The 25,656-nt window shown below is 44.6% G+C and overlaps 2 protein-coding genes across 7 annotated transcripts in view; one reads left to right on the forward strand and one right to left on the reverse strand.

Moving 5' to 3' along the window:
- Positions 1-20,374, reverse strand: part of SLC25A21 (solute carrier family 25 member 21) — a 206,144-nt gene extending 185,770 nt beyond the window's left edge. Inside the window, exons 1-2 of one of the 2 annotated variants that reach the window (XM_072115548.1) lie at positions 20,286-20,374; positions 18,171-18,284 (exon numbers count right to left, since the gene is read on the reverse strand). In XM_072115548.1, the coding sequence (XP_071971649.1) occupies positions 18,171-18,240 (70 nt within the window). In that variant the 5' untranslated portion in view covers positions 18,241-18,284; positions 20,286-20,374. Of the gene's footprint in view, positions 1-18,170; positions 18,285-20,207 lie in introns of both variants that reach the window. The other variant, XM_072115547.1, reaches the window with a different exon arrangement.
- Positions 17,996-25,656, forward strand: part of MIPOL1 (mirror-image polydactyly 1) — a 276,231-nt gene continuing 268,570 nt past the window's right edge. For 2 of the 5 annotated variants that reach the window (XM_072115536.1, XM_072115546.1), the window contains exons 1-2: positions 24,331-24,434; positions 25,427-25,499. The gene's annotated coding sequence lies outside the window, so the exon portion shown is untranslated. Of the gene's footprint in view, positions 18,032-20,396; positions 20,416-24,266; positions 24,435-25,426; positions 25,500-25,656 lie in introns of those variants that run through there. The other 3 variants (XM_072115538.1, XM_072115539.1, XM_072115537.1) reach the window with 3 other exon arrangements.

Consider the following 25,656-nt stretch of genomic DNA (forward strand, 5'->3'; position numbering starts at 1 on the left):
ACCGGGGTGAGTATAGTTGCAACATATGTAAATGCATGTATATGTGTTTGTGTGTAAATGTGCTGTATATGTGTTTTTTTGTGTATATATGCTGTATATTTGTGCTTAGGTGTGTATATATGCTGTATATTTGTGCTTAGGTGTGTATATATCCTGTATATCTGTGCATATGTTCTTTATACTGGATGTGTGTATATATGCTGTATATCTGTGCGTATGTGTTGTATATACTGGATGCGTGTGTATATATGCTGTATGTCTGTGCGTATGTATTGTATATACTGGATGCGTGAGTATATATGCTGTATGTCTGTGCGCATGTATTGTATATACTGGATGCGTGTGTATATATTGGATGTGTAGAGTGTACACTGTTAAGGGGCCCACTGAGGCTCTATCGCCCAGGGGCCCACTGAAACCTGGAGCCGGCCCTGGCTGCTATGCAAAGAATGACTAAGCATGATAGTCAAGCACTAATCAACATGAGCTGGATCACTCATACACAGCAGCTGGGGGATAATGCAGTAATTGATTATTCTGTCTGGCAGGAAGAGAAGTGCAGGAGATGATGATGCAATCAGAGAGAAACTGCCCTGCTATGAGCAAAGCAAGTGCCAGAGCAGATATAGAACAAACAGAGCTTCATTATCATAATGTTTTATCAGCAAAACCACTCAGCACAGGGATTAACCAAGATATGATCCTGCATCAGTGTAGCTACAGCAGTCTCAAGGTATGTTTGCTTCATACTACATCAAATCAAATGGTAAGTTTCCTTTAAGAAGCTCAAATATTACAATTAAATAACTTTTAAAGAGTACAGTGCAGGCGTCCTAGCTTAAATCTGCCTCCTCCCACCAGTTAAATCGTTACAAGCGTTTTCTGCCTTTGGCTCCACCCATTGCAGCATGACTCCTCGCATCGCAGGGTCGTGAAATGGTGAGAAGGCAGTCAGTTTCCCACACAGTGCTCACAGCTAAATTCACCATGTAATGAGAGAGACGTCGTTCTGGTATGGACAGGAAGTTGACAGGGAGTGCACTTTCTGTCTGCTCAGACTGAAATTTTAAGATAAACTGAGATGTCAATCAAAAAAGGAGGCAGGTTCACTAGCATCCTGGAGAAAACGTGATTCTTCTCTTCAGAAGTTGATTCCTCTTTACCCATTTGGTTATCATTGCCTCAGTGGAAAATACATTTAGATGATATGGGGAGGACTTTTATACCCTTTACCAGCAGGCATTACTGGAGTGCGGGGTAAAATTCTGGTGACAGGTCTTCTTTAAAGGCTCAAGATTTTGTGAGGGCCTGGGCACTCCCTGCTAGTTTGGTAGTGCCCAGGCCCTGTCAGAATACGGACAGGGTAATATACATAAAATGTTAAACAATCTTCCTAATTATATTACTACATCTCTTCTGCACTTCAAGGGAAAATTCCTGAAGTAAAATCAGGTGTCTTCCTGTGTTTTTTTTTTTTACTGAGGACAGATTGTGTGAGAGAGACACAGAGGGAGACACCACTAGTCATATAGATTTTTATCTAGGACTCAAAACAGTCCTTATCATTTGCAAGGAGACTTTCATATTAACCCTTTCATGGCTCCCCGGTACAGGACGAGAGCACAAACTAAGACACACCAGTCTCTTAGAAAATGCAGAAACTCCCCGTCTATTAGTGCGCAGCCGCATATTATAAAAAACAGAAGATCTTCACAAGGGGCGTGAACAGGTGGTATAATACTGCAATGCTATTGGCCATAATGAATATATCAGAACATTCTCTAAGACATTCTACCAAAATGCTTATGAACTTTAAACATTTCTTCCAGAATGTTTATACTAATTGTCCTTGTGTTAGCTCTGTATAAGTCACAAGATGGTCTTCAAACAGAGAATCTAGAGAAGATAAAGTAGCTATAATGAAGATACAGTAATTTCTAAACAGTTTAACATAAAATGAAGTCTGAATCCTGACATGACTGTACAGAGGTCAACAGCACCCTCGGCTAAGATTAAAATGGCCACTTGATCCAAAATGGCGTCTTGTAGAGGAATGTATCTTTAACACCAGGATGGGCTGAAGCTTTGAAAAAAAAGAAGTTGTGTGTATATGCAGGGGGCAGCATGGTGAGAACAGGGTAAGGCTACATTCACACTGCCGTTGCCCGCCTGTACGGTACCGTAGCGGGCAACGGCAGTGCACGGGGAGAGGAGGAGGAGGTGAGCTGCGCTCACCCCCGCCCCCTTCCATAGGAAGTTATGACGCACGGCGCCGTATTAAGGGAAAAGATAGAAAAGGTCCTAGGTTTTTCCACGTGTGCTGCACCGTACCGCTCACGTAGGGCGCCGTGCGCCCATTGCTGTCTGTGGAGGACGTATATCGGCCGTATATACGTCGGCCTTATATACGTCCTCCATACAGTAGTGTGAATGTAGCCTTAGGCTGAAGCTCTCAAAGAAGGCATTGAAAAAGGTACATATACATGCAGAGACTAATGGAACAATGGAACAGTCTAATGGAACAGTTATATGGAAAAGTGGCCAACCCCTTTAAGGGTGTAGGGCCATGCAGCTTTTAAATTGCATTTTGATTCATAGGCTGCAGGATGGGCTTTACCCAATTGCAGATGTGTTTCTACTGAAAACCTTGTGATCAGCAACAAGATCCAGGTAGTTTACATGTAAACAATGCTCAACAGGTGCTCCTTGTAAACAATTGCAACTGGTTCAGTAGAAACACAAATGGGCCAAGCCCACTTTTCCAACATCTAGCTGTGAATTACGGCATAGAGCGCAAATCAAACACTAATGTGAATGCAGCCTAGGGCACTACTCCCTTAAAGGGGTTGTCTGGAGGTTGAAAAATGTAGTTGCTTTCTTCCAAAAACAGCGCCACACCTGACCATGGGTAGTGCATGGCATTGCAACTAAGCTCCATCCATCTCTATACAGACGAGCTGCTATAACGCCACAAACCATGGTCCGGTATGGTGCTGCTTTTAGAAGAAAGCAGCTATGTTTTTCAACGTCCGAAAATGTTTTTCCATCCTCCTTTCATCTACCCCACCATACACAAACTTCATGAAAAGAAATGCATAAAAAATGAAAATATTGAAATCCTCATTCCAGCCTTACTGTACACAAGGAAAGGGGTGCCCAGATATAAGGATTTTGTGCTCTTGTAGACAGGTTTGAGCTCGATTTTACTAGTGATGAAAAATACCAGGAAAAAAAAAAAAAAAAAAAGAATCCGCCGATATGGAGAATTAATTTGTTCTTGGTACGTGCATCATATTTCAGCCTCTGGCAAAAAACAATATTTTTCTAAGCAAAGTGGAGCTGAGCGGCCAGGTCTTAGAGAGTCTAGTACAGGGGGATCAGCAATGTGACACAGTAATACTAGGGGCAGCCAGGCAGAATAACAGGTGGTGTCAGAGCTAATGAGGCGGCCATCTTTTCTGTCATGTCACTTACCGTATAACAGGCCTGAGTGGCCGTATTGTATCCACAGGGAAATCCCAAAGGGACAATCCAAAAATATACAATTGTAAATGCCAAGGACTGAGAGGAATAAGGAGACATTTGTTTATGTATGGTGAGACTGACTGAGAGCAGCAAGGTATATTACTCAGAAATCCACCATAAGAATCCATTATGATAAACCAGGGACACTTACTCATAGATCCAGACACAGAGACTGTGGTAATCTATCCATTGCCTCCTTCCTTCTAAAATCAACTTTTACAATTATGCTAATGAGCCAGAAGGGCATTGAGGGTGTTACCCGATCGCCTCCATGCTGCAGATGCACAGTCTATTATACTGAGCAGGAGCACTTCCCCCCTACCACTGTATACAAGAGAAGTCCTGGGAGAGGGGGTGGGGTTTTGGAGAGAGTCTAACAGCTGATAAAAATTACAGTTATAATAAATCCATAATTTTGTGGTTAGCCAACACTTCTAGATTTAAAGGAATCTACCATAAAAATCCATAATGATAAACCAGGGACACTTGCTTATAGATCCAGGCACCGTGACTTTGGTAATTTTCATATATTTGTTATTCATGGCCTCCTTCCTTCTAAAATCAACTTTCAAAGTTATGCTAACGAGCCTGAGGGGCTACCGTAGCTCTTCTGTGACTGTTACACTGTTTCATGCCCCCTCCCCCGTCTTTCAGCCCTTGTGCATGAGAAGAAAGGGGGTCATGGATAACAAATATAAGATTATCACAGAAGATTAAGAAAATTACCACATGGTGCCTGGATCTAGCAGTAAGTGCCCCTGCTATATGCAGGGAGACAGAGCTGACAATTTGCAGAAGCACATGCACCCTCTGCATCTGTAGCTGAACCTGGGAAAGAGTGAGGGGGTTGTTGTCATACACATATTCTTAACATGATTTGGTGAAGGTTTATTCAATTTTTCAGCTTATTAAAAAACTTACATTTGTCCCACATTTTTAATCATTCATTGGCTAATTCTATAAACAAAAAAAAAATGTAAACTATAAAACTATCCTATCAAGCGAAAGTCTCACACGTCATGAATAAAACTGCAGCGTCTCCCAATTTCCAGTGCTTGTGTGATTAGTAGATGCACATAATAGTGTGTAGTCCAAAAAAAAAAGGCAGGTAGGTTACAAATTCACGCAAGATCTATGCAATTTGGGAACGTTTCTTCGATTATATGTTTCACCTTTCCAAGGGAGAGGCTACTGCTCATCCGATCACCAATGCTACTAACACTAACCTCACCCCTGCCTTCAATTTATTAGTAAATCAATGAAGTTATCCAACAACTGAGATTCAGTGTTTGGACCTGATGAAGGTTGTGATTTGTTTTGCCAATGGTTGAAATTAAAATTAAAAAAAAAAATGTAAAACTTAAAGTTTGGGTGACTAGTGACAGCTTAAACAGGACCTGTCAGTCGAATAAAACCCTCTAGCAGCACTTAGTAAAGTAAGCAGTTCCCTAGCCCTCCCCCCGTTACAGCAGTATTAAATTACTAGCTATATAGGAACATAGCGATAAGCTAGGGACCGATCCACTACGTAGCGGTCTGATTGTTGGATCTAGCTTACAGCGGTCCGGCGTATTCATGAGGGGGCGGTTCGAGGAGGCGGTGACTGCAGCATGGAGCTCGGGAGTCACTGCCGACATTAGGTGTGGGAGTTCTTGGGTTGGGGGGGGGGACACTGAATAGAGAGAAGAACCCCCTCATGAATACACCAGCCCGCTGTAAGCTAGGTCCGACCATCGGACCGCTACTTAGTGGATTGTTCCCTAGCTTATCAGTATGTTCCAATAAAGCTAGAGATCTAACGCTGCTATTACTGGGGGAGGGCTAGGGAGCTGCTGACTTTAACAAGTGCTGGTAAAGGGTTTTACTCCCCTGACAGGCCCTCTGTGACAGGTGCTGCAAGATCCATGGCCTAGCTCTAGTAACTGCCCACAAGTAAGTAATAACTCTTTTCACCTGGGTTTCTATGGTAATAATTTTTCCATCACAATCCATGTAAGAGATAAAACTCAGCATATGGATTATCATAGGAAAAACTGGACACATTATCATTATCAAATTGGTGGCCCTGGCATCCCTAAGAATCAAGAGCCTGCAGTTCTTCAACTTTACTACTGACCAAGCAGAGTGCTTCATGTTGTATAGTGGCCATGCTTGGTACTGCGGTTGTAAACAGACCATCTGAGAGATCTATCAACAGCCATTCGGTGGTGCTGCCAAGTATCAATCCCCCTCCAATCTGATACAGAGGTCCTAATCTAAGGGTAGGTGAAGGTTGTCAATATTTTAGTGTCCAAAAACTCTTTTACCTCCTGAAATCGAGAATAGATTTGTTTCATTTATATTGGCTTATATGATTGCTAGTCATAAAAAAGTAAAAATTTAACAAGTTAATGAAAAATGTATTACTATACAAATTCTGAATATAATTCTTGAATCCAAATCATGACATATACAACAACAACCAAAAATTCTTTTAATTTTAAAATTATTGTACATAAACCGCAGGACAGCTCTGCTCTGCCACCTTGTGGACATTTTAAATCTTTGCAGGTTTGGATTACAGATGGATATACAGATACACTTCACAGAAAAATCATCTCAGAGTACAGAGGATGTACAACATAACAGATAAAAAACAGGTCAAATAAAACAAGATTATTCTTTATTCATTCATCGCTTTGAAAAATAAGCTGCAACATCGCAGCCACAATGGGCCCCTCTTCAACCCAATATGACACATATTTAGTCTTCTGCACTATTTCTTTGTGCAGTACATTGGATTACAGTAAATTTCAAGAAGTGCATGAAAGTAGGTGCAATAAGGATAAATGGGATGTATTAAGCATATAGTAATATAATATTAGTAATTTCCATTATTATAGATCCCCTTAATGGCGGATTTCGGAACAAAATATTGGTTATTAATCCTTAGGATAGGAGATCAATAACAGATAGGAAGGGAGTCAAACTGCCAGCCCCGAACCAATGAGCTTTCCCAATGGCAGTGATGCTGTGGTGACATTGTTGCATCAAGTCACATGGTTCATTCCCATTCTAGTGAATAGGACTGTGCTGTAATGCCAAGAGAGGCCACTATACAATGTAGGAGCAGTAATCATACTATGCAGTACATTGGTACAGAGAGAAGAGACTGTAGTGCTCATCCTAATGCTTGCAACTCATCCACAGTGTAACAGTCTGAGTGCCGGATGTTGGACCCTCGCTAATCTGAAACTGATGAACTATCCGATAATATGTCAAAACATATACGGTATGATTGGGCTTCGTGTTGTGGCGTATGCAAGACCCTGCACTGTTGCTAACTGTAGCATTGGTGCAAAGCCCACTCCGCCTCCGGCTGCACCCCTCTCCCACTTAGCGTAGGGGGTGGTGTAAAGGGGAAAGGAATTGCAAATGTCTGGCAGCTTTTATTTCAGGTCTTGTAGACCAGAAAACGACATACAGGTCCTAATAAATATGTGCATTCATTTGTAATGTTTTGTCATCTTTTCTGCATCATCAGAAGCACCACCCAATATTTCTATTACCAGATTTATTATGGACATATTGTGCAAATTTACATCTAGCTGCAGGGTGAGAGCTGTGCCTTTACCTGTGAGGTAGCTGGGTCTTGTGGTGCACTGCAGCTTTCTCACTGACTTGTCATGGTCTCGGATGGACACGAGTGCTTCCACAGGAACGCACTACTCTCTGGCATTTCCCTGAAATCTCTTTAGGGGGGGAGGGGGGGGGTGGCAATCAGGGGGGAGGACCCGTAGTTCACCGGGAGCCAACCCCTAATACTGCGGTCCGGCAAGATGGCCCTTGATCATGGGGTATGGTGCAGATGGACCAAGGCGGAAGCAGTGTCACAATAACTCTTTTACTGATAACTTGCAGGCACTTGTACAGACCAGTTACATAAAGTTCTCAATACTGGTGGCCTCGAATTAGTTCATGTGCTTGTGGGTGGAGAAATTGATGGCTTTATGACACTCCAGTGCCTACAAGTGGAGGCTTATGGGCTCAGTAATAACAGAATCCTGGCTTCCCCAATGGTGCTTGTTGGAGGCCCTCAATAGCAAGTCCCGACTACCTTCCAGCCCGTTCTCGGCAAAAAAACTCAACCACAGACTGCAGGAGTCACTGTAACCAATGTAGTGTAGTTTCAATGTAACCCATTCTCTGCCTACCATATACAATGGTATAATGAATACATAACACATAAGAACATATTACCTCATGTGCACAGCTGCCATCCTAGGCCCAGCTGCCGGAATGGCGCTCTGGTACACTACATTCTGTCACTAGGAAGTACAATACGTTACAAAGTAAGCAAGCCTTTATACAGCTCTGTAGATGGAAACATCTAAAAGTTATGGACTTTTGAAGTTGGAGAGCAAAAAATTTAAAAGGTAAACAGAAAAAGGGCACTGGCAGCAGTGGGTTAATGTGTTTCTCCTCTCAGGTGAAGTGAATAGATTATCTTGGGATAATAGCACTTGTCATGGGGTAGGATATATTATATCACTAGTAGTGAACAGTCCTCAAATGTACAGGCCCTATAAACAACAATCAAAGTACAGGTGGTCCCGTACTTAAGGACACCCAACTTACAGTTACCCCCCTGTGACCTCTGGTGAAGCTCTCTGGATGTTACTATAGTCCCAGGCTGCAATGATCAGCTGTAAGGTGTCTGTAATGAAGCTTTATTGATTATCCTTGGTCCCATTGCAGCACGAAATTTTGAAACTCCAATTGTCACTGGGACAAAAAAATTTTTTTTTGTCTGGAACTACAATTATAAAACATACAGTTTCGACTTACATACAAATTCAACTTGAGAACCTATCTTGAACGCAACCCGAGGACTTCCTGTATATAAGGCTGGAAAAAAGACACAAGTCCAACCTTTAAGAATTCTCCCCATAACCCGTGATATTTTTTCTCTCCAGAAAGTCATCCAGGCCTCTCTTGAACATGTACATAGAGTCCGCCATAACAACCTCCTGCGGCAGAGAGTTCCATAGTCTCACTGCTCTTACAGTAAAGAATCCTTGTCTATAGAATGGACAGCAGGGGAGATTATCCCAATATTAAACGCCTAGCATATTCCATTCCATTATGATCAGTACAGGTCCAACTTCAGAAACCCATGAGGAGGGTCCATAGGGTCATTCCGAATCACCTATGTATAGTATTTATAATCACAGAAGTTACTGGACTCTTTAGTCCCTCACTTGTGGAATGTAATAAATGCTCACAGGTATGGATACACATGTACTGCTGCTAAACTATTAAAAAGGAACATTACTGTTCATAGGTATCCCCTCACATTCCCAAACCTAACTGGCTGCTTATCTGGCTTTACCATTAACCTGACCCTAGTGACTGGGTGCACAGTTCAGCAGGTGAGACTTTGATGTGTATAAGTAACTTGTACAAAGACAGTAGGGGGAGATTCAGTCAGACTATCCTAAATGCATAGGAATTGGACTAGATGCTCCAGAATTGTCACACTGGATCATGTTCGATGATATATTTGGGGATTTGGGATAAAGTTAAGACACTCCCCCAAAATAAGACCTAGTGGAATTTCTTTCAAGCTAGATACTGCAAGAGGTTGTAACATGGGGGATGAATTTATGGGATAAAATCACTGCATTGCAAATGTGGTACACCCAGCTGCCTGGACAAGAAGGGGTTACTGAAGGAAAGTTCTAAGCATGAGAGATTGGGGCCAATAATTCTGAAAGAAATGGAGTCACAAGAAATTCAGGGTTTGGAGAGTTAGGATGATGTAATAAGATGATGGTATGACTGTCTTTGAATAAATTTAGTTTTTTCTCATCGATTTTTTTATGGAATTCAGGGTTTGGACAGTTGTCCCCATTTACACAACCTGATTTTTTTCATCTGTATGCTACCTGTTCCGTAACATTTCAGTAGGGGAGCACACAGCCACATTCATTTCAATGGGCAATATGTTCATCCGTATGAATAGAAGCGTTGCCCACCGTACCTTCGGCGGGATAAGGAGCTTGGTACGGCCGCAGTCCACTCCTCTCTATGGAAAGGGTGGGATTCCCTCTCTCCTGTGCGTGGCTGTGTGCTTACCCGGGACAGCATACCTTCATGTGCAAGGAGCTTGAGGGTGCGTTCACACCTTCAGTTTTTCAAATGCAGTTTTCAAAGCCAGAAGCAGTTGTTGATCATAATGTGTTAGAACATATCATATCAGAGAAGCTGCTCCTCCTCTATTTTTCACTCCATCCTGGTATGGACATCTGAAACTGCATCTGAAAAACTAAACATGTGAACGCACCCTTAAGAATTTTACAGATGTCCTTGGTTTATCATGATGAATATTGATGGTAGATTACCCATCTGCAGTATATATGTTTCATTATATCAGAGCTGCTAGGCAATGATCAATCCTTATTTCACCACTGAAAGCAATTACAGCAGGAAGGTTGACAGAAAATCCATGAAACGTCATGACGGAGCCAGACCGGAGTCCGAATCATTAGACCGAGCCAGAAAAGCTAACATTTCACACACTGAGAGGTATTGCTTCAGCACATTCCTCTATGATGTGGGCTACATGTACAGCTTGTCCAGGTTGTTTTATAGAAGGAAACAACTTTTCAATCAAATATTGTATTATTTCTTTTGTAATACATTGAAATTAAAGGACATCTATCGCCAGATGAAGGATTGAAAACCAAGCACACCAACATACTGCTGTGCGCCCCCTCTGGCAGGATCTGCTCTTCTTTTAGCTTCTTATGCCCTAGTTTTTAAGAAAAAAAGGCTTTTAAAAATATGCAAATGAGCCTGAGGGGCTTAGGCTCAATTGCATAATTTTTAAAGCCCCTTTGTCTTAAAAACAAGGGCATAAGAAACACAGCAGATCCTGCCAGAGGGGGCGCACAGCAGTATGTCAGTGTGCTTAATGTCAGGAGCAACACTGACATTAAAAGAAGGTGAAAAGCAAACTTACCTGCCATACTGTTACAATAAGATGATAAGTGGCCATTAGAGATGAGCGAGCACTAAAATGCTTGGGTACTCGTTATTCGAGACAAACTTTTCCCGATGCTCGAGTGCTCGTCTCGAATAACGAGCCCCATTGAAGTCAATGGGAGACTCGAGCATTTTTCAAGGGGACCAAGGCTCTGCACAGGGAAGCTTGGCCAAACACCTGGGAACCTCAGAAAAAGATGGAAACACCATGGAAATGGACAGGAAACAGCAGGGGCAGCATGCATGGATGCCTCTGAGGCTGCTTAATCGCACCATTATGCCAAAATTATGGGCAACAGCATGGCCATGACAGAGTGACAGAATGAAGCTAGATAGCATCTAAAACATCCAATAATTGACCCTGACACTATAGGGGACGGCATGCAGAGGCAGTGGCAGCAGGCTAGAGAGTGTCATGGCGACATACCCTAAATGGACTCAGGCTTCAAACCAATGGGTGGCAGAGAGGAACCAAAGGAGGTGAGCAAGAAGCGCTCAAATAATATCGGTACATGATAAAAGTTTGCCAGTATATTTTGTGGATTACACAGCAGGGTGGCGACAAAGTTAACAACTTTGATGTGGAATCCATGAAAACAACCCAAATTTGTGCCTGACACACCTCGTTTGATAAGGGGACGATGTATGGAGGCAGCTATATGGACGACTTTTGGAGGTAGCAATGGAGACAACGTGTGGAGGCTGCTATGGAGACAATTTAATTTGGATAGTGCCTGTATGTGGCAGTCCAAAAAAGTTTTCAAACCAGAGGAGCAGGTAGGTGGCCCTCCAGAAAAATGGAATAGATTGAGTGCCTGTATGTGGCAGTCCAAAAAAGTTTTCAAACCAGAGGAGCAGGTAGGTGGCCCTCCAGAAAAATTGAATAGATTGAGTGCCTGTATGTGGCAGTCCAAAAAAGTTTTCAAACCAGAGGACCGGGTAGGTGGCCCTCCAGAAAAATTAAATGCATAAAGTACTATAGCTAGAGCCAGTGGGCCCTGTCAAAAAATAGCCAGTTTCCTCTGCTTTAGTGTACAAAGAGGAGGAGAAGGAGGAAAATGAGGAGGAGGAGGAGTGCATAAATTATTCAGGTTGAGCTTCCTTCACTTGGTGGAGATTGGAAATTATGAGAAATCCAGGCTTTATTCATCTTAATAAGCGTCAGCCTGTCAGTGCTGTCAGTCGACAGGCGTGTACGCTTATCGGTGATGATGCCACCAGCTGCACTGAAAACCCGCTCGGACAAGACGCTAGCGGCAGGGCAGGCAAGAACCTCCAAGGCGTACAGCGCCAGCTCGTGCCACATGTCCAGCTTTGAAACCCAGTAGTTGTAGGGAGCTGTGTGATCATTTAGGACGATGGTATGGTCAGCTACGTACTCCCTCACCATCTTTCTGTAAAGATCAGCCCTACTCTGCCGAGACTGGGGACAGGTGACAGTGTCTTGCTGGGGTGACATAAAGCTGTCAAAAGCCTTGTAAAGCGTACCCTTGCCAGTGCTGGACAAGCTGCCTGCTCGCCTACTCTCCCTCGCTACTTGTCCCGCAGAACTACGCACTCTGCCGCTAGCGCTGTCAGAAGGGAAATACTGTTTCAGCTTGTGCACCAGGGCCTGCTGGTATTCATGCATTCTCACACTCCTTTCCTCTCCAGGGATGAGAGTGGAAAGATTTTGCTTGTACCGTGGGTCCAGGAGAGTGAATACCCAGTAATCGGTGCTGGAATAAATTCTTTGAACACGAGGGTCACGGGATAGGCAGCCTAGCATGAAATCTGCCATATGCGCCAGAGTCCCAACGCGTAAGAATTCACTCCCCTCACTGGCCTGACTGTCCATTTCCTCCTCCTCCAACTCCTCCAACTCCTCTTCTTCTGCCCATACACGCTGAACAGTGAAGGACTGAACAATGGTCCCCTCTTCTGTCTCGCCAACATTCTCCTCCTCTTCCTCCTCATCCTCCTCCACCTCCTCCGATATGTGCTGAGAAACAGACCTGAGGGTGCTTTGGCTATCAACAAGGGAATCTTCTTCCCCCGTCTCTTGTGACGAGCGCAAAGCTTCCGACTTCATGCTGACCAGAGAGTTTTTCAACAGGCCAAGCAGCGGGATGGTGAGGCTGATGATGGCGGCATCACCACTGACCATCTGTGTTGACTCCTCAAAGTTACTCAGCACCTGACAGATATCAGACATCCACGTCCACTCCTCATTGTAGACTTGAGGAAGCTGACTGACCTGACTACCAGTTCTGGTGGAAGTTGACATCTGGCAGTCTACAATCGCTCTGCGCTGCTGGTAAACTCTGGATAACATGGTTAATGTTGAATTCCACCTCGTGGGCACGTCGCACAACAGTCGGTGAGCGGGCAGTTGGAGGCGGCGCTGCGCTGCCCTGAGAGTGGCAGCATCTGTGCTGGACTTCCTGAAATGCGCACAGATGCGGCGCACCTTCGTGAGCAAATCTGACAGATTGGGGTATGTCTTGAGGAAACGCTGAACTATCAGATTTAACACATGGGCCAGGCATGGCACATGTGTCAGTCTGCCGAGTTGCAAAGCCGCCACCAGGTTACGGCCGTTGTCACACACAACCATGCCTGGCTTCAGGTTCAGCGGTGCCAGCCACAGATCAGTCTGCGCCGTGATGCCCTGTAATAGTTCTTGGGCGGTGTGCCTTTTATCGCCTAGGCTCAGCAGTTTGAGCACCGCCTGCTGTCGCTTAGCGACGGCACTGCTGCTGTGCCTAGAGCTAGCGACTGATGGCGCCATGCCCACGGATGGTAGTTCGGAGGAGGAGGTGGAGGAGGGGTGGGAGGAGGAGGAGGCATAGTAGGCCTTTGAGACCTGGACCGAGGTAGGCCCTGCAATCCTCGGCGTCGGCAGTATATGACCAGCCCCAGGGTCAGACTCGGTCCCAGCCTCCACCAAGTTAACCCAATGTGCCGTCAGCGATATATAGTGGCCCTGCCCGGCAGCACTCGTCCACGTGTCCGTGGTCAGGTGGGCACGGATGATGTTGTCTGACACGTGCTGGTGCAGGGCTGGGACGGCACATCGGGAAAAGTAGTGGCGGCTGGGGACCGAATACCGAGGGGCGGCCGCCGCCATGAGGTTGCGAAAGGCCTCGGTCTCTACTAGCCTATAGGGCAGCATCTCCAGGCTAAGCAATCTGGAGATGTGGACATTAAGGGCTTGGGCGTGCGGGTGGGTTGCACTATATTTTCTTTTCCGCTCCAGCGTCTGGGGTATGGAGAGCTGAACGCTGGTGGATGCTGTGGAGGATCGTGGAGGCGACGATGGGGTTTTTGTGCCAGGGTCCTGGGCAGGGGGCTGACTATCAGCTGACACAGGGGAAGGAGCAGTGGTGTGCACGGCCGGAGGTGAACGGGCTTGGTGCCACTGATTCGGGTGTTTAGCATTCATATGCCTGCGCATACTGGTGGTAGTTAAGCTAGTAGTGGTGGAACCCCTGCTGATCCTGGTTTGGCAAAGGTTGCACACCACAGTCCGTCGGTCATCCGGTGTTTCCTTAAAGAACCTCCAGACTTCTGAAAATCTAGCCCTCGCCGCGGGAGCCCTCGCCACGGGAGCTTCGCTACGTGACACATTTGGCGCTGATGCACCAGCTCTGGCCCTGCCTCTCCGTCTGGCCCCACCACTGCCTCTTCCAACCTGTTCTGCTATAGGACTCTCCTCCGTCTCAGAAGCACTGTGTTCACCCGGCCTCTCAACCCAGCTTGGGTCTGTCACCTCATCATCCTCCGATCCCTCAGTCTGCTCCCCCCTCGGACTTCCTGCCCTGACAACAACTTCACCACTGTCTGACAACCGTGTCTCCTCATCGTCGGACACCTCTTTACACACTTCTTCCACTACGTCAAGAAGGTCATCATCACCCACAGACTGCGACTGGTGGAAAACCTGGGCATCGGAAAATTGCTCAGCAGCAACCGGACAAGTGGTTTGTGACTGTGGGAAGGGTCCAGAAAACAGTTCCTCAGAGTATGCCGGTTCAAATGCCAAATTTTCCTGGGAGGGGGCAGACTGGGGGGGAGGAGGCTGAGGTGCAGGAGCTGGAGGAGTGCCAATTTCGGTGACATGGGTGGACTGCGTGGAAGACTGACTGGTGGACAAATTGCTCGAAGCATTGTCGGCAATCCACGACATCACCTGTTCGCACTGTTCTGGCCTCAACAGTGCTCTACCACGTCCCAGTCCCAGTAACTTCAGACATGAACCTAGGGAGTGTAGCTCTGCGGCGTTCCCCTGCTCCCTCATCAGCAGGTGGTGTCTCACCCCGCCCAGGACCACGGCCTCTGACCCCTGCAGTAGTTGGACGCCCACGTCCCCGCCCTCGTCCTCTACCCCTAGCCCTCGGGTTAAACATTTTGGAAATGAAAGTTATAACTTTAATTTTTTTTTTACTTTTTTTTTGTGGTTTTTTTTTTTTTTTTTGTGTTTTTTAGTTTTTAAAACCGAACGATGCTATCCTATTGCTATGGCTATTTTCTAGCCAAGTATGAAAGCACACTGCTATGCCAGATGAGATGACGCTGAGTTATGAAAAAATAAACGTAAAATAAAAAGGAAATGGCAGACTGTGCCTAATTGAAATCCAACCCCTAATAAATTATCCCACTTCGGTCTTTGCGATGGATATGTGCGTCACTAAGCGCTAAACACAGCAGTCGCAAGTCTCACTCCAAATTCCTCACAATTGGCTAGTATATGCACTGCAGCAAGGACAGCCACCAGCAGATCAACCAGAAATAAAATATATATAACGCTATTGTAGGCGTAAGTAAGCCGTTTGGATTCTCCTTTGGCTATTTTCTAGCCAAGTATGAAAGCACACTGATGAGATGACGCTGAGTTATGAAAAAATAAAAGGAAAATAAAAAGGAAATGGCAGACTGTGCCTAATTGAAATCCAACCCCTAATAAATTATCCCACTTCGGTCTTTGCGATGGATATGTGCGTCACTAAGCGCTAAACACAGCGGTCGCAAGTCCCCCTGCAAATTCCTCACAATATGGTACTAGCTGCACTACTAGTGCCAGCAAGCCCAGCCACAAGCAAACAAAAAAAAAAAAAAGTATAACGTTATTGTAGCCCTAAGAAGGGCTGTTGGGTTCTTGGAGAATCACTCCTGCCTAACAGTAATCTACCTGCACACTAACGCTAACCCTGACCAGCAGCAGCTCTCTCCCTAGCGGCATCCAGACACAGAATGATCCGAGCAGCGCGGGCAGCGGCTAGTCTATCCCAGGGTCACCTGATCTAGCCAGCCAACCACTGCTATCGACGTGTAAGGGTACCACGTCATGCTGGGTGGAGTGCAGAGTCTCCTGGCTTGTGATTGGCTCTGTTTCTGGCCGCCAAAAAGCAAAACGGCGGGAGCTGCCATTTTCTCGAGCGGGCGAAGTATTCGTCCGAGCAACGAGCAGTTTCGAGTACGCTAATGCTCGAACGAGCATCAAGCTCGGACGAGTATGTTCGCTCATCTCTAGTGGCCATCATTGTATTAAATCTATCCCCATGAAAGGCTACAGAAAGTGCAGGCTAATATAGTAGCCTCCACCCGTACAGCCTTGATCACATAAATCGTATAGGAGGGAGGGGCAAATAGAAAATCATTTTCCTTTTGTAATAGGTTGAATAAACACCCCCAAGCTAATTATGATGAAGAAAAGAGGCAACAATAAAAAAAAAAAAAAAAGATTCCTTCTGGAAGCATGATCCCTCACCCGACAATTAATGTCGACTACAAAAATACCCCACATGTGGATGTTACCCTCTGTATGGCACAAGTACCATGGGGCTTTTGGAGAGCAAATTTACAGGAGCTACGACTGATTTGCCAGTGACCACACCGTTGGAAACCCCAAAGAAATGATCCAATTATAGAATTATGAATTTCATTGAGAGGTGTAGTTTTAGCCCACATGTGCAAAATAAAATGCACAGATGACTGCAAGTATTGCTGTCATTTTTGAATTCATAATACTGCCCCTCACCCGGCATACTGACGCCACCTACCTAGTCCCCCCTAGTCCCCCCCTATCAATTGAATTTTTAAAAACGACACACCGAGGAGCAGTCTCCTGAGGTTAGGGGGTGGGTTATGATCCTCTTCAGCCACTCCCAAGGGACAAATAGTCAGGTCACAGAGCACATGGCATTGAAAAGTAATATATAACTTATCTTTTTTTCTGTAAAGCCGATTTTTTTTTTTTTAAATACAAAAACTGTTTGGGGGGGGGGGGGTTTGCTAAAAATGGGTCTCCCGGTGACAGATTTCATTTAGACAAAAAATGTTCCTGCATCAGTGTAGCTACAGCATTCTCAAGGTATGTTTGGTTCATAATGCATGAAATCAAATGGTAGATTTCCTTTAAAGTTTAAGTTTACAAGGGTTTTATCAATCACTATATTTTTTTATAGGGGAGTAAAATGTCAAAATTTATTTGACAATGGTCAATGACAGGGTGGTTTGTATACAGCCTGTCAAGACAGGGGTCTTGGCAGGGGGAGTAGAGGTAAACTTTGTTACAAACATGCCCATGTCATCATGGTAGAATAATGTGGGGTGTTGTTTAGGACATTGGAGGACCAGTAGATCTGGGTATAAGTGAAAGAGAAGGGCACATTTGGTGTCAGGGAGAGGTCAAGACAGCTCTCAGTGGAAAATAGCAGCTGTCAGAGAGAAATTTCTTAGTATATTAAGTTTTTTGACTGTCATATCCCCCACTGAGAGAGCAATGAGCTGTATCTGTTCCTCCCTTGATCTGTGATTGGCTGCTCAGTACTAAATGTCCAATCACAGTGATCACCCACATGGAAACTCTCTGATGGGTGCTGCGCCCGTAAGTAATGATGGCAAGTTAACTGTCATTGCTGAAATAGTCGCATTTATGTGGCAGTGAAAAGCAGGATATAACAGTCCATCTATCTGTGGCAATGCACTCACAGATTAAGCATACAAAGTCATTTTCAGGCTTCAGGGGTAGTGGGCCCCCTGGACCACTGCGGACAATGATGTAAGCCGACACCTGGGACCAGAGTCTAAGGGGCACCCAGCTTTCACCAGAGCCCGCCGCAAAGCGAGTTGGACTTGCTGCAGCGTGGTACCAGGTTGTTCCACAGGCATGACTTGGTGGTGGCAGCCAAGGCAAGGTACAGAGTCAGAAGGCAAGTTCGTGGTCGGGGACACGCAGGAGGTCAGGGCTGGCAGCGGAGGAGCATAAACGGGAACAGGTCTGGGGTCACAACAGGAGATCAATACACAGGAATGTAGCAAGGGTACAAGCTTTTTTCTTTTTCAGGGAATGCTGGGACAGGATGCTTTTATGCAAGTCCGGGAAATGGCCAGCACCAATCACAGTGCACTGGCCCTTTAAATCTACGAGCGCCGGCGCCACGCCCTAGGAGACGGGGATGCACACGCGTGCTGGAAGCTGGGATGGGAGCGTAGAGAGGTGAGTGATGCTGGGGGAGGCGGGTGCCATGGTGAGGGGCACGGGTGCACCACAACAATTTCCTGATCACTTATTAAAAAGATTTGAGAGATTCCCTTTAAATACATATACATCATCACAAAAACAGTAATAAGCTTACCTGCTGATCCTCCAGCCAAGACCTGCTGGGAAGCTTCTGTCCAAAAGCTGACACGTGGAGGAGGAGACATGACTGCAGGAATCAGACGCTAGATGTGAGGGTTATCTGATGTCCCTGAGAGAAAGAACGACACATGGTGTAAGTAATTAGGTCCTGGAATCACAAAACATTCCATACAATGTCACTGTCTCTGAGATTCAATTCTTAAACAATTAGCAAACATTTAGTAAGACAACTTGAAATGTATCTCTGTAGAAGATGATTTTGTTCTAATAGTATGGGAATCCCCTAATAAACTAATATTATACACCAATGTCAGATGCCTTAGACCGGGAGTACAAAGCAGCTTGAAGGCAGCAATGTGTTTGAGTAAATGTATAGCCTTTTACTCACCAGTCCATCCCCTGCCAGTACACTGGTAATTCCTGCAGCAGCTGCACTTCAGCACTTCTGTCGTGAAGCTGCCCACCATCCGAGGACAGCTCACTTGTGGTTCAGTCACTAGCCTCGGAGGCAACCTCCATAGAGTATGACTGACCTCACCTATGGAGGTCACCAGTGACTTTTCCAGCATTGACCTGATCATGGAAGGTGCTCAGCTTCACACAGACCAAATCGACCTACATTAAAAAATTTTTTGATCTGTGGGTACAGATGGCAGCACACAGATTGCAATGCATCAAATTGTTTTTCAAACATACACTACTGTCCTGTGGACCCTGAAAAAATCTGAGACAGTGGCCTCTGACAGTGTCCTGGAATAAGTGAAACAGTGAAGTGTATTGCAGCATGGGCAATCAGTTCATAGAAATACATTTAACCATGTGAAACGACGGCCAAGTCCCAGGGTCAACATCTGCAATGAGTTTGTATGTTCTCTCCGTGTTTGCGTGGGTTTCCTCCGGGTCCTCCGGTTTCCTCCCACACTCCAAAACACACTAGTAGGTTGATTAGATTGTGAGCCCCATGGGGACAGGGGCTGATTTGGGAAGCTCTGTGCAGCGCTGCCTAATCTGTGTGAGCTATATAAATAAAGGATTATTATTATTACTACATCTCCCCATACTCTGTTTGTGTGCAGCAGGGCTTACTTTCATCTACTTAGCTAAAACACACTTTTTACAATTAGTTCTTGGCAAAGTCATTATCAAATTGGACACCTTGGGATCAATATCAGATGAGTGGGATCAGACACCAATACCCCCAATGATCAGCTTTTGTTTTGATGAAGTCAAGAATCTCCACTGTGCACCACAGGCCTGTGATCTCAGCTTCATTCATCACCTGGCCTGTCTGAAGCTCATTCCCGTTAAAGTAGAACTGCAATACCAAGCACGGCCACTGTTCGATGTACGGCGCTATGCTTGGTATCGAGTTTAAAGTCTGAAGCGCTCACTTAAGGCTATTCAAACAGCTCATCTGTGGGTGTGCAACATCAAAACACAGGGGATCTATAGAAATAACCATAGACCACCCTTTAATATAACATATATATATATATATATATATATATAGATAGACAAGTTATAAATGCAGAAATAAAGAGCAGACAACTATATATGCTCTATAAGAAGCAAGCATTAGCACGGCAGCACAGTATGGGTGTATATACTATACAGATGGTCCCCTACTTAAGAACACCCGACTTACAGACGACCCCTAGTTACAAGCGGACCTCTGGTTGTTGGTAAGTTACTGTACATTAGCCCTAGAGTACAATGATCATCTGTAACAGTTATCACAGGTGTCTGGAATGAAGCTTTATTGTTAATCCTGGTTCTTATGACAACCCAACATTTTTAAAATCCAATTGTCACAGAGACCAAAAAAAAAAATTTGACTGGGGTTACAATAATAAACTATACAGTTCCGACTTACATACAAATTCAACTTAAGAACAAATCTGCAGAACCTATCGTGTATGTAACCAATATATACATCCTGCAGAATCCATGCTCTTACTGCCCATACATAACACTGATGTCACCCCAGTGATGGCGGGCAGAGGTGTATTACACACTATGATATAATAACTACCTATACAGGCTGCCGGGGCTTCCTCTGTGATCTCTGACACTACAGACACCAGCAGCCCCTGCTCCTGGCAGCACTCACTTCTCTCACTCCTCATTGGCTCCTCTCCGCTGATGTAGGCGGATCTTAACTGTATAAGGTAATTGGCTTGTTTGTGTGTCAAGCCTCGTTCTGGCAGCCAATAGTATAGTAGAGATGTTTCCCTCCAGCTGTGAGTATTGTACTAGATACTACAGGGTACCAGGACCTTTGATGATGTCAGGACCATGTGATCTGTCATGTGTATGGGAGGAGCCGGGCTCAGCATGTGAGGGCTAGGAGCAGCCTCCTACACTACAGGATGCTGAGAGCTGGGCTCTAGGAAACGTAGCGTCTGCCATCACTGTACTAAGGCCTGGTTCACACTGCAGTATTCAGTAACCAAAACCGGAAATGGACACTGCACTCTCTTGGTTTTCTTCCTATCTCTATGACTGCACCTTCAGCGTCTCCCTCTCTGGATCTCTCTCTTCTCCTCTTCCTGGTTCATCAGGGCTTAGACCTAGGTTCCTCTATTGTCCCTATTGGGCAAACCATCCGCAGATTTGGTTTCCAGTATCATCTCTTTGCTGATGACACCCACCTACACGTAACGTCACCTCTGCCTTACTGCAGAACGCCAGTGATCATCTTCCTGAAGACGGGCATCTACCTCCAGGATAAAGGATTGTAAACCAAGCACACTGACGTACTGGTGTGTGCCCCCTCTGGCAGGATCTGCTCTTCTTTTAGCTTCATATTCCCTGGTTTTTAAGGAAAAATACTTTAAAAATTACACAAATGAGACTGAGGGGCTCCAGGCTCCATTAACACCTATAGAGCCCAGAGCCCCTCAAGCTCATCTGCATAATTTTAAAAGCCTTTTTTTGTAAAAACCAGGGCATAAGAAGCCAAAACAAGAGCAGATCATGCCAGAGGGGGCACAGACCAGTATGTCAGTGTGCTTGGTTTACAATCCTTTGTCTTGGTAGATTTTCTTTAACCAGTTAAGGACCGGGCTCTTTCCTGTTTTTTCATGTCCATTTTTCACTCCCCACCTTCAAAAATCTATAACTTTTTTATTTTTACACGTAAAGAGCTGTGTGATGGCTTGTTTTCTGCGTAACAAATTGTACTTCATAGAGATGTTATTAAATATTCCATGCCATGTACTCGGAAGTGGGAAAAAAATTCCAAATGCAGTGAAAATGGTGAAAAACCGCATTTGCGCCATTTGCTTGTGGGCTTGGATATTACGTCTTTCACTGAGCGCCCCAAATGACATGTCTACTTTATTCTTTTGGTCGGTACGATTACGTGGATACCAAATTTGTATAGGTTTTATAATGTTTTCATACATTTACAAAAATGAAAACCTCCTATACAAAAATAATTTTTTTGATTTTGCCAACTTCTGGCGCTAATAACTTTTTTTATACTTTCGTGTACGGAGCTGTGGGTGGTGTCATTTTTTGCGAAATTTGATAATATTTTCAATGATATAATTTTTAGGACTGTATGACTTTTTGATCACTTTTTATAGATTTTTTTATATTTTTCAAAATGGCAAAAAAGTGCCATTTTCGACTTTGGCCGCTATTTTCCGGTACGGGGTTAATCGTATTGAAAAACCGTTATCATATTTTGATAGATCGGGCATTTTCAGACGCGTCTATACCTAATGTGTTTATGATTTTTACTGTTTATTTATATTTATGTCAGTTCTAGGGAAAGGGGGGTGATTAGAAATTTTAGGTTTTTTTATTATAATTTTTTTTTTTTTTTTTACTATTTTTCAGACTCCCTAGGGTACTTTAACCCTAGGTTGTCTGATCTATCCTATCATATACTGGGATTTTCCTCCTCATTCATTACAATGTGCTATCAGTACATTGTAATGAAGGGGTTAAAACGAAATAGCCTCGGGTCTTCGGAAGACCCGAGGCTACCATGGAGACGGATCGCCACTCCCCGATGATGTCACGGGGAGCGGCGATCCCAGGTAAGATGGCGTCGCTATCTTTTTGAGGCTTCTGGCAGCTTTGTCAGCCCGTGAGCCCTCTCCATACAGTGCGACCCGACCGCCGCCGTGAATACACGGCGGGCGGTCGCGAACCGGTTAAAAGGGGTTGGCCACTTTACCTCAAGTTTTATGTACTGTATGTAAGTGTGGGGGAGGATATTAGATAATCTACATATAATATACATATATTCAGGGGGCGTTCATACATTGTTTTTCTGAAGCAGGTGTGTATCATAATGGGTAAAAACGTATAACTGAGAGCCAGTGTTCTAACTGTTTTTAACTCCTGATTTGGATATCAAAACCTCGCCCACTTAAAGTTCTGCACCACCTTTTTTATACGTAAAGTGAAGCTCATTATCCAGAGATTCCTTCCCATAAAATGGCTGCAGATAGGAGAGTCCTGTGATCTTATCTGTCCATGAACAATCACCCTGCCATTGTACCACCCATATCAGTTACTAAATAACATTTCCCATGTGTCTGCTTTATGTCTGGATATTCTATTTTGATTTCACACGGCTTCCAAATCGAACATCAGTTTTCCATATTTTCAAGGAGATTTCAAAATTGACTTTTTGGGGAGAGATCATTATTGTTTTCAATTTACCACCGAAACCCCCTTTTTCCCAATGACAGTTCAGCTCTGTTGTAGGGCTGGACCTTCATCGGGTCCCTGACGTACTATTATGGCATGGAGCACAATCTGCCACTCTCCATGACGTAATAGTATGTCCCAGAGAGGTAAGAGGTTAAATCAGCAGCCAGAATGGTCTATCAATCTGGACACTGCACGGATGCCTCCAGTCTGTGTCACGCACTGCACTGGCTGCACATCGCCTCCGTAATGAATCCGGGCAGGCTCGGCATCGGGAATCGTGACTAAATCACATCTTCTACGCCTGTTATCAAATGTACAAGCTGTGATAAATGTGATCCATAATGTGCAATCACATCTCAACTAAGACCATACAAACATGAGTGCAGAGAGATGGCAAACTAAGACATAAAGCAGCATAAAGAGTGAATACACACTAGACAATACAATTTATACAGAGTTTAATGAAACTGGCTAACAGCATATATACTTAGATCAGCAATAGAACACACACAGTTATAGGGCATTCCACAATCTCCCACTAATTATCATGAAAAAATATCCAGCACATCCTGCTCAAACCTTATTGTAACACTTTACTACATATTTTTGGAGTCGGTCCATTTTATTCTGACTGCACTTCCCTGTAAGCAATGGTCTAAAACAGTGGTGGCGAACCTTTGGCACGGGTGCCAGAGGTGGCCCTCAGAGCCATTTCTGTGGACACTCAGACCATTGCTCCAAGACAGAGTTCATCAAATAGGACCAAATCCACCTGCAGTCCTGGGCAACTTAAAAGATGCTGCTCTCAGCGCTATTTTAAAGCAACATTTCATTGGCTGTTTGGAACTGCGGGAAAGGCGAGAAGGTGTTGACAGAACTGTAATATCTTTGGAGGTCCTCCTGCTGGACCCACCATTCTTCTCCTACAGAGAGACCCTGGAGAGATGCTACGAGTCAACTGTATTGGTTGCCTCAGGGGGTCGATACGATTGAAAGATTAGGAAGAATAGGTAGTAAATATTTACTGTTTTAAATGCCATGTTGGCCCTTCCCGGTAAATAAGTGGATTTTGGTTGTAGTTTGGGCACTCGGTCTCTAGAAGGTTTGCCATCACTGGTCTAAGATAACACACACAGCTCTGCTGCACTAAAGCAGACACATACAGCGCTGCTGCATAAGACACACACAGTGAGCTCCAATCACAGCTCTGCTACATGACTATTATAAACACACACATAAGACATGTGCACAGACAAACCAGCACACACTATCACAGCACTGTATTATACAGTGAGGACACTCAGCTCTGCTACATGACTATTATATACACACAGACAGACCAGCACACACTATCACAGGACTGTATTATACAGTGAGGACACTCAGCTCTGCTGCATTTCCCCTACTGTCATCCCCGCCCACAACCCAGAGTCTGGCTCCTCCCACACGTGGATGACGTCACCGCAGGTCCTCGATGTGCAGGATGCAGCTGTGAGTTTGATGTATATGTTGCTGTGCACACAGGGACATGATCACATAGTGCGGCACATATGGCTGCTGGTCCAGAGTGGACGCATCTCCTCACGTGGTATGTAGCAGTGTCCCCAATCCTGCCACTCTCCATCTGCACTAAAGCTACAAGCTCTGCTCGGGGCATCATGGGAGTTGTAGTTTTACAGCAGTTGGGTAGCACTGGTATAGGAGATGTAATGATGTGACTGTGCAGGGGATTTCCTGGGAATGATGGTCTTTTCTGGTCATGTGATGCTCATATGAGGCTGAATACACGTGCATGCACATCTGAGCCCTCTTCATACATAGCATCAAACACTCCCCATCACTTCCTGCACTAGGCACCCCTGTAAACCCCTTAGATGCCTTGGTAGAACACTTGTGTGGCACTTAATTGACCAGTGTACACGGGAGACGCCATATTGGTGCCAAACATGGATCCTCCTTGTTTCCATGACAGCTAGGGGCATCTCAGAGGCTTTCTGGACATTCCCCCCCTAGAGCCCTAGAATAATATTAAAAGTTTTTTTCTGAAGGAAGGAGGCCATAGATTACAAATATAAGAAGATTACCACAGTCACCGTGTCTGGATCAATGAAAAAAGCTGGAATAAAATAAATGTTAATTAATTAAATAAATAAATTAAATGTTAAAAAATTAATACGCTGAAGTTTAAGTTTGGCCGGCAGAGAGGGAGCCATATTTCTGTATGATGTAAGGACTCATGTCCTGTGCAATGTGTGAAGTCCATGGGATCGAACCAGCAAACACGCTGAACACATTACTCTACATTTGGATCTGTAGAAGGACCCAGCTTCTTCTGGGAAAATACCCTTTCTAGATTTCAATGGAGCCCATACCACTGGGGGGCTTACATTTCCTTCATCACCTTCATTTCCTTCCACCACCACTGATATTGTGTATTTATAGCATATTTCCCGCTATGAACAACCCCTTTAAGATCCATGGCCTGATTGTATCATACACCAGACCCTCACAGGAAGATTTAATATTATTATCATGTGTGGAATGTGTTATATCAATCTCATTATTCTTCATTACCCGCAGTAACAGTGGATGATAGAAGGACGGGAAGCTCGGGAGAAGAAGGACTCGGTCTAAGGCTCCATTAGTAATAAAGGTAAGACTAGATCTATTAAACTTTCTGTATTTGCATTATTATAAAGCATGAACTGGACTCTGTTTCTGCTCTTCCTGACAGCAGGGCACACAGTCGGACACTTCTGTTATGCAAGACTCGGGATTTTCAGATAAATTAGAATCTTGAAACCCAGTGG

Source organism: Engystomops pustulosus, chromosome 7 (assembly GCF_040894005.1).
Source record: "Engystomops pustulosus chromosome 7, aEngPut4.maternal, whole genome shotgun sequence".
Classification (NCBI taxonomy): Eukaryota; Metazoa; Chordata; class Amphibia; order Anura; family Leptodactylidae; genus Engystomops; species Engystomops pustulosus.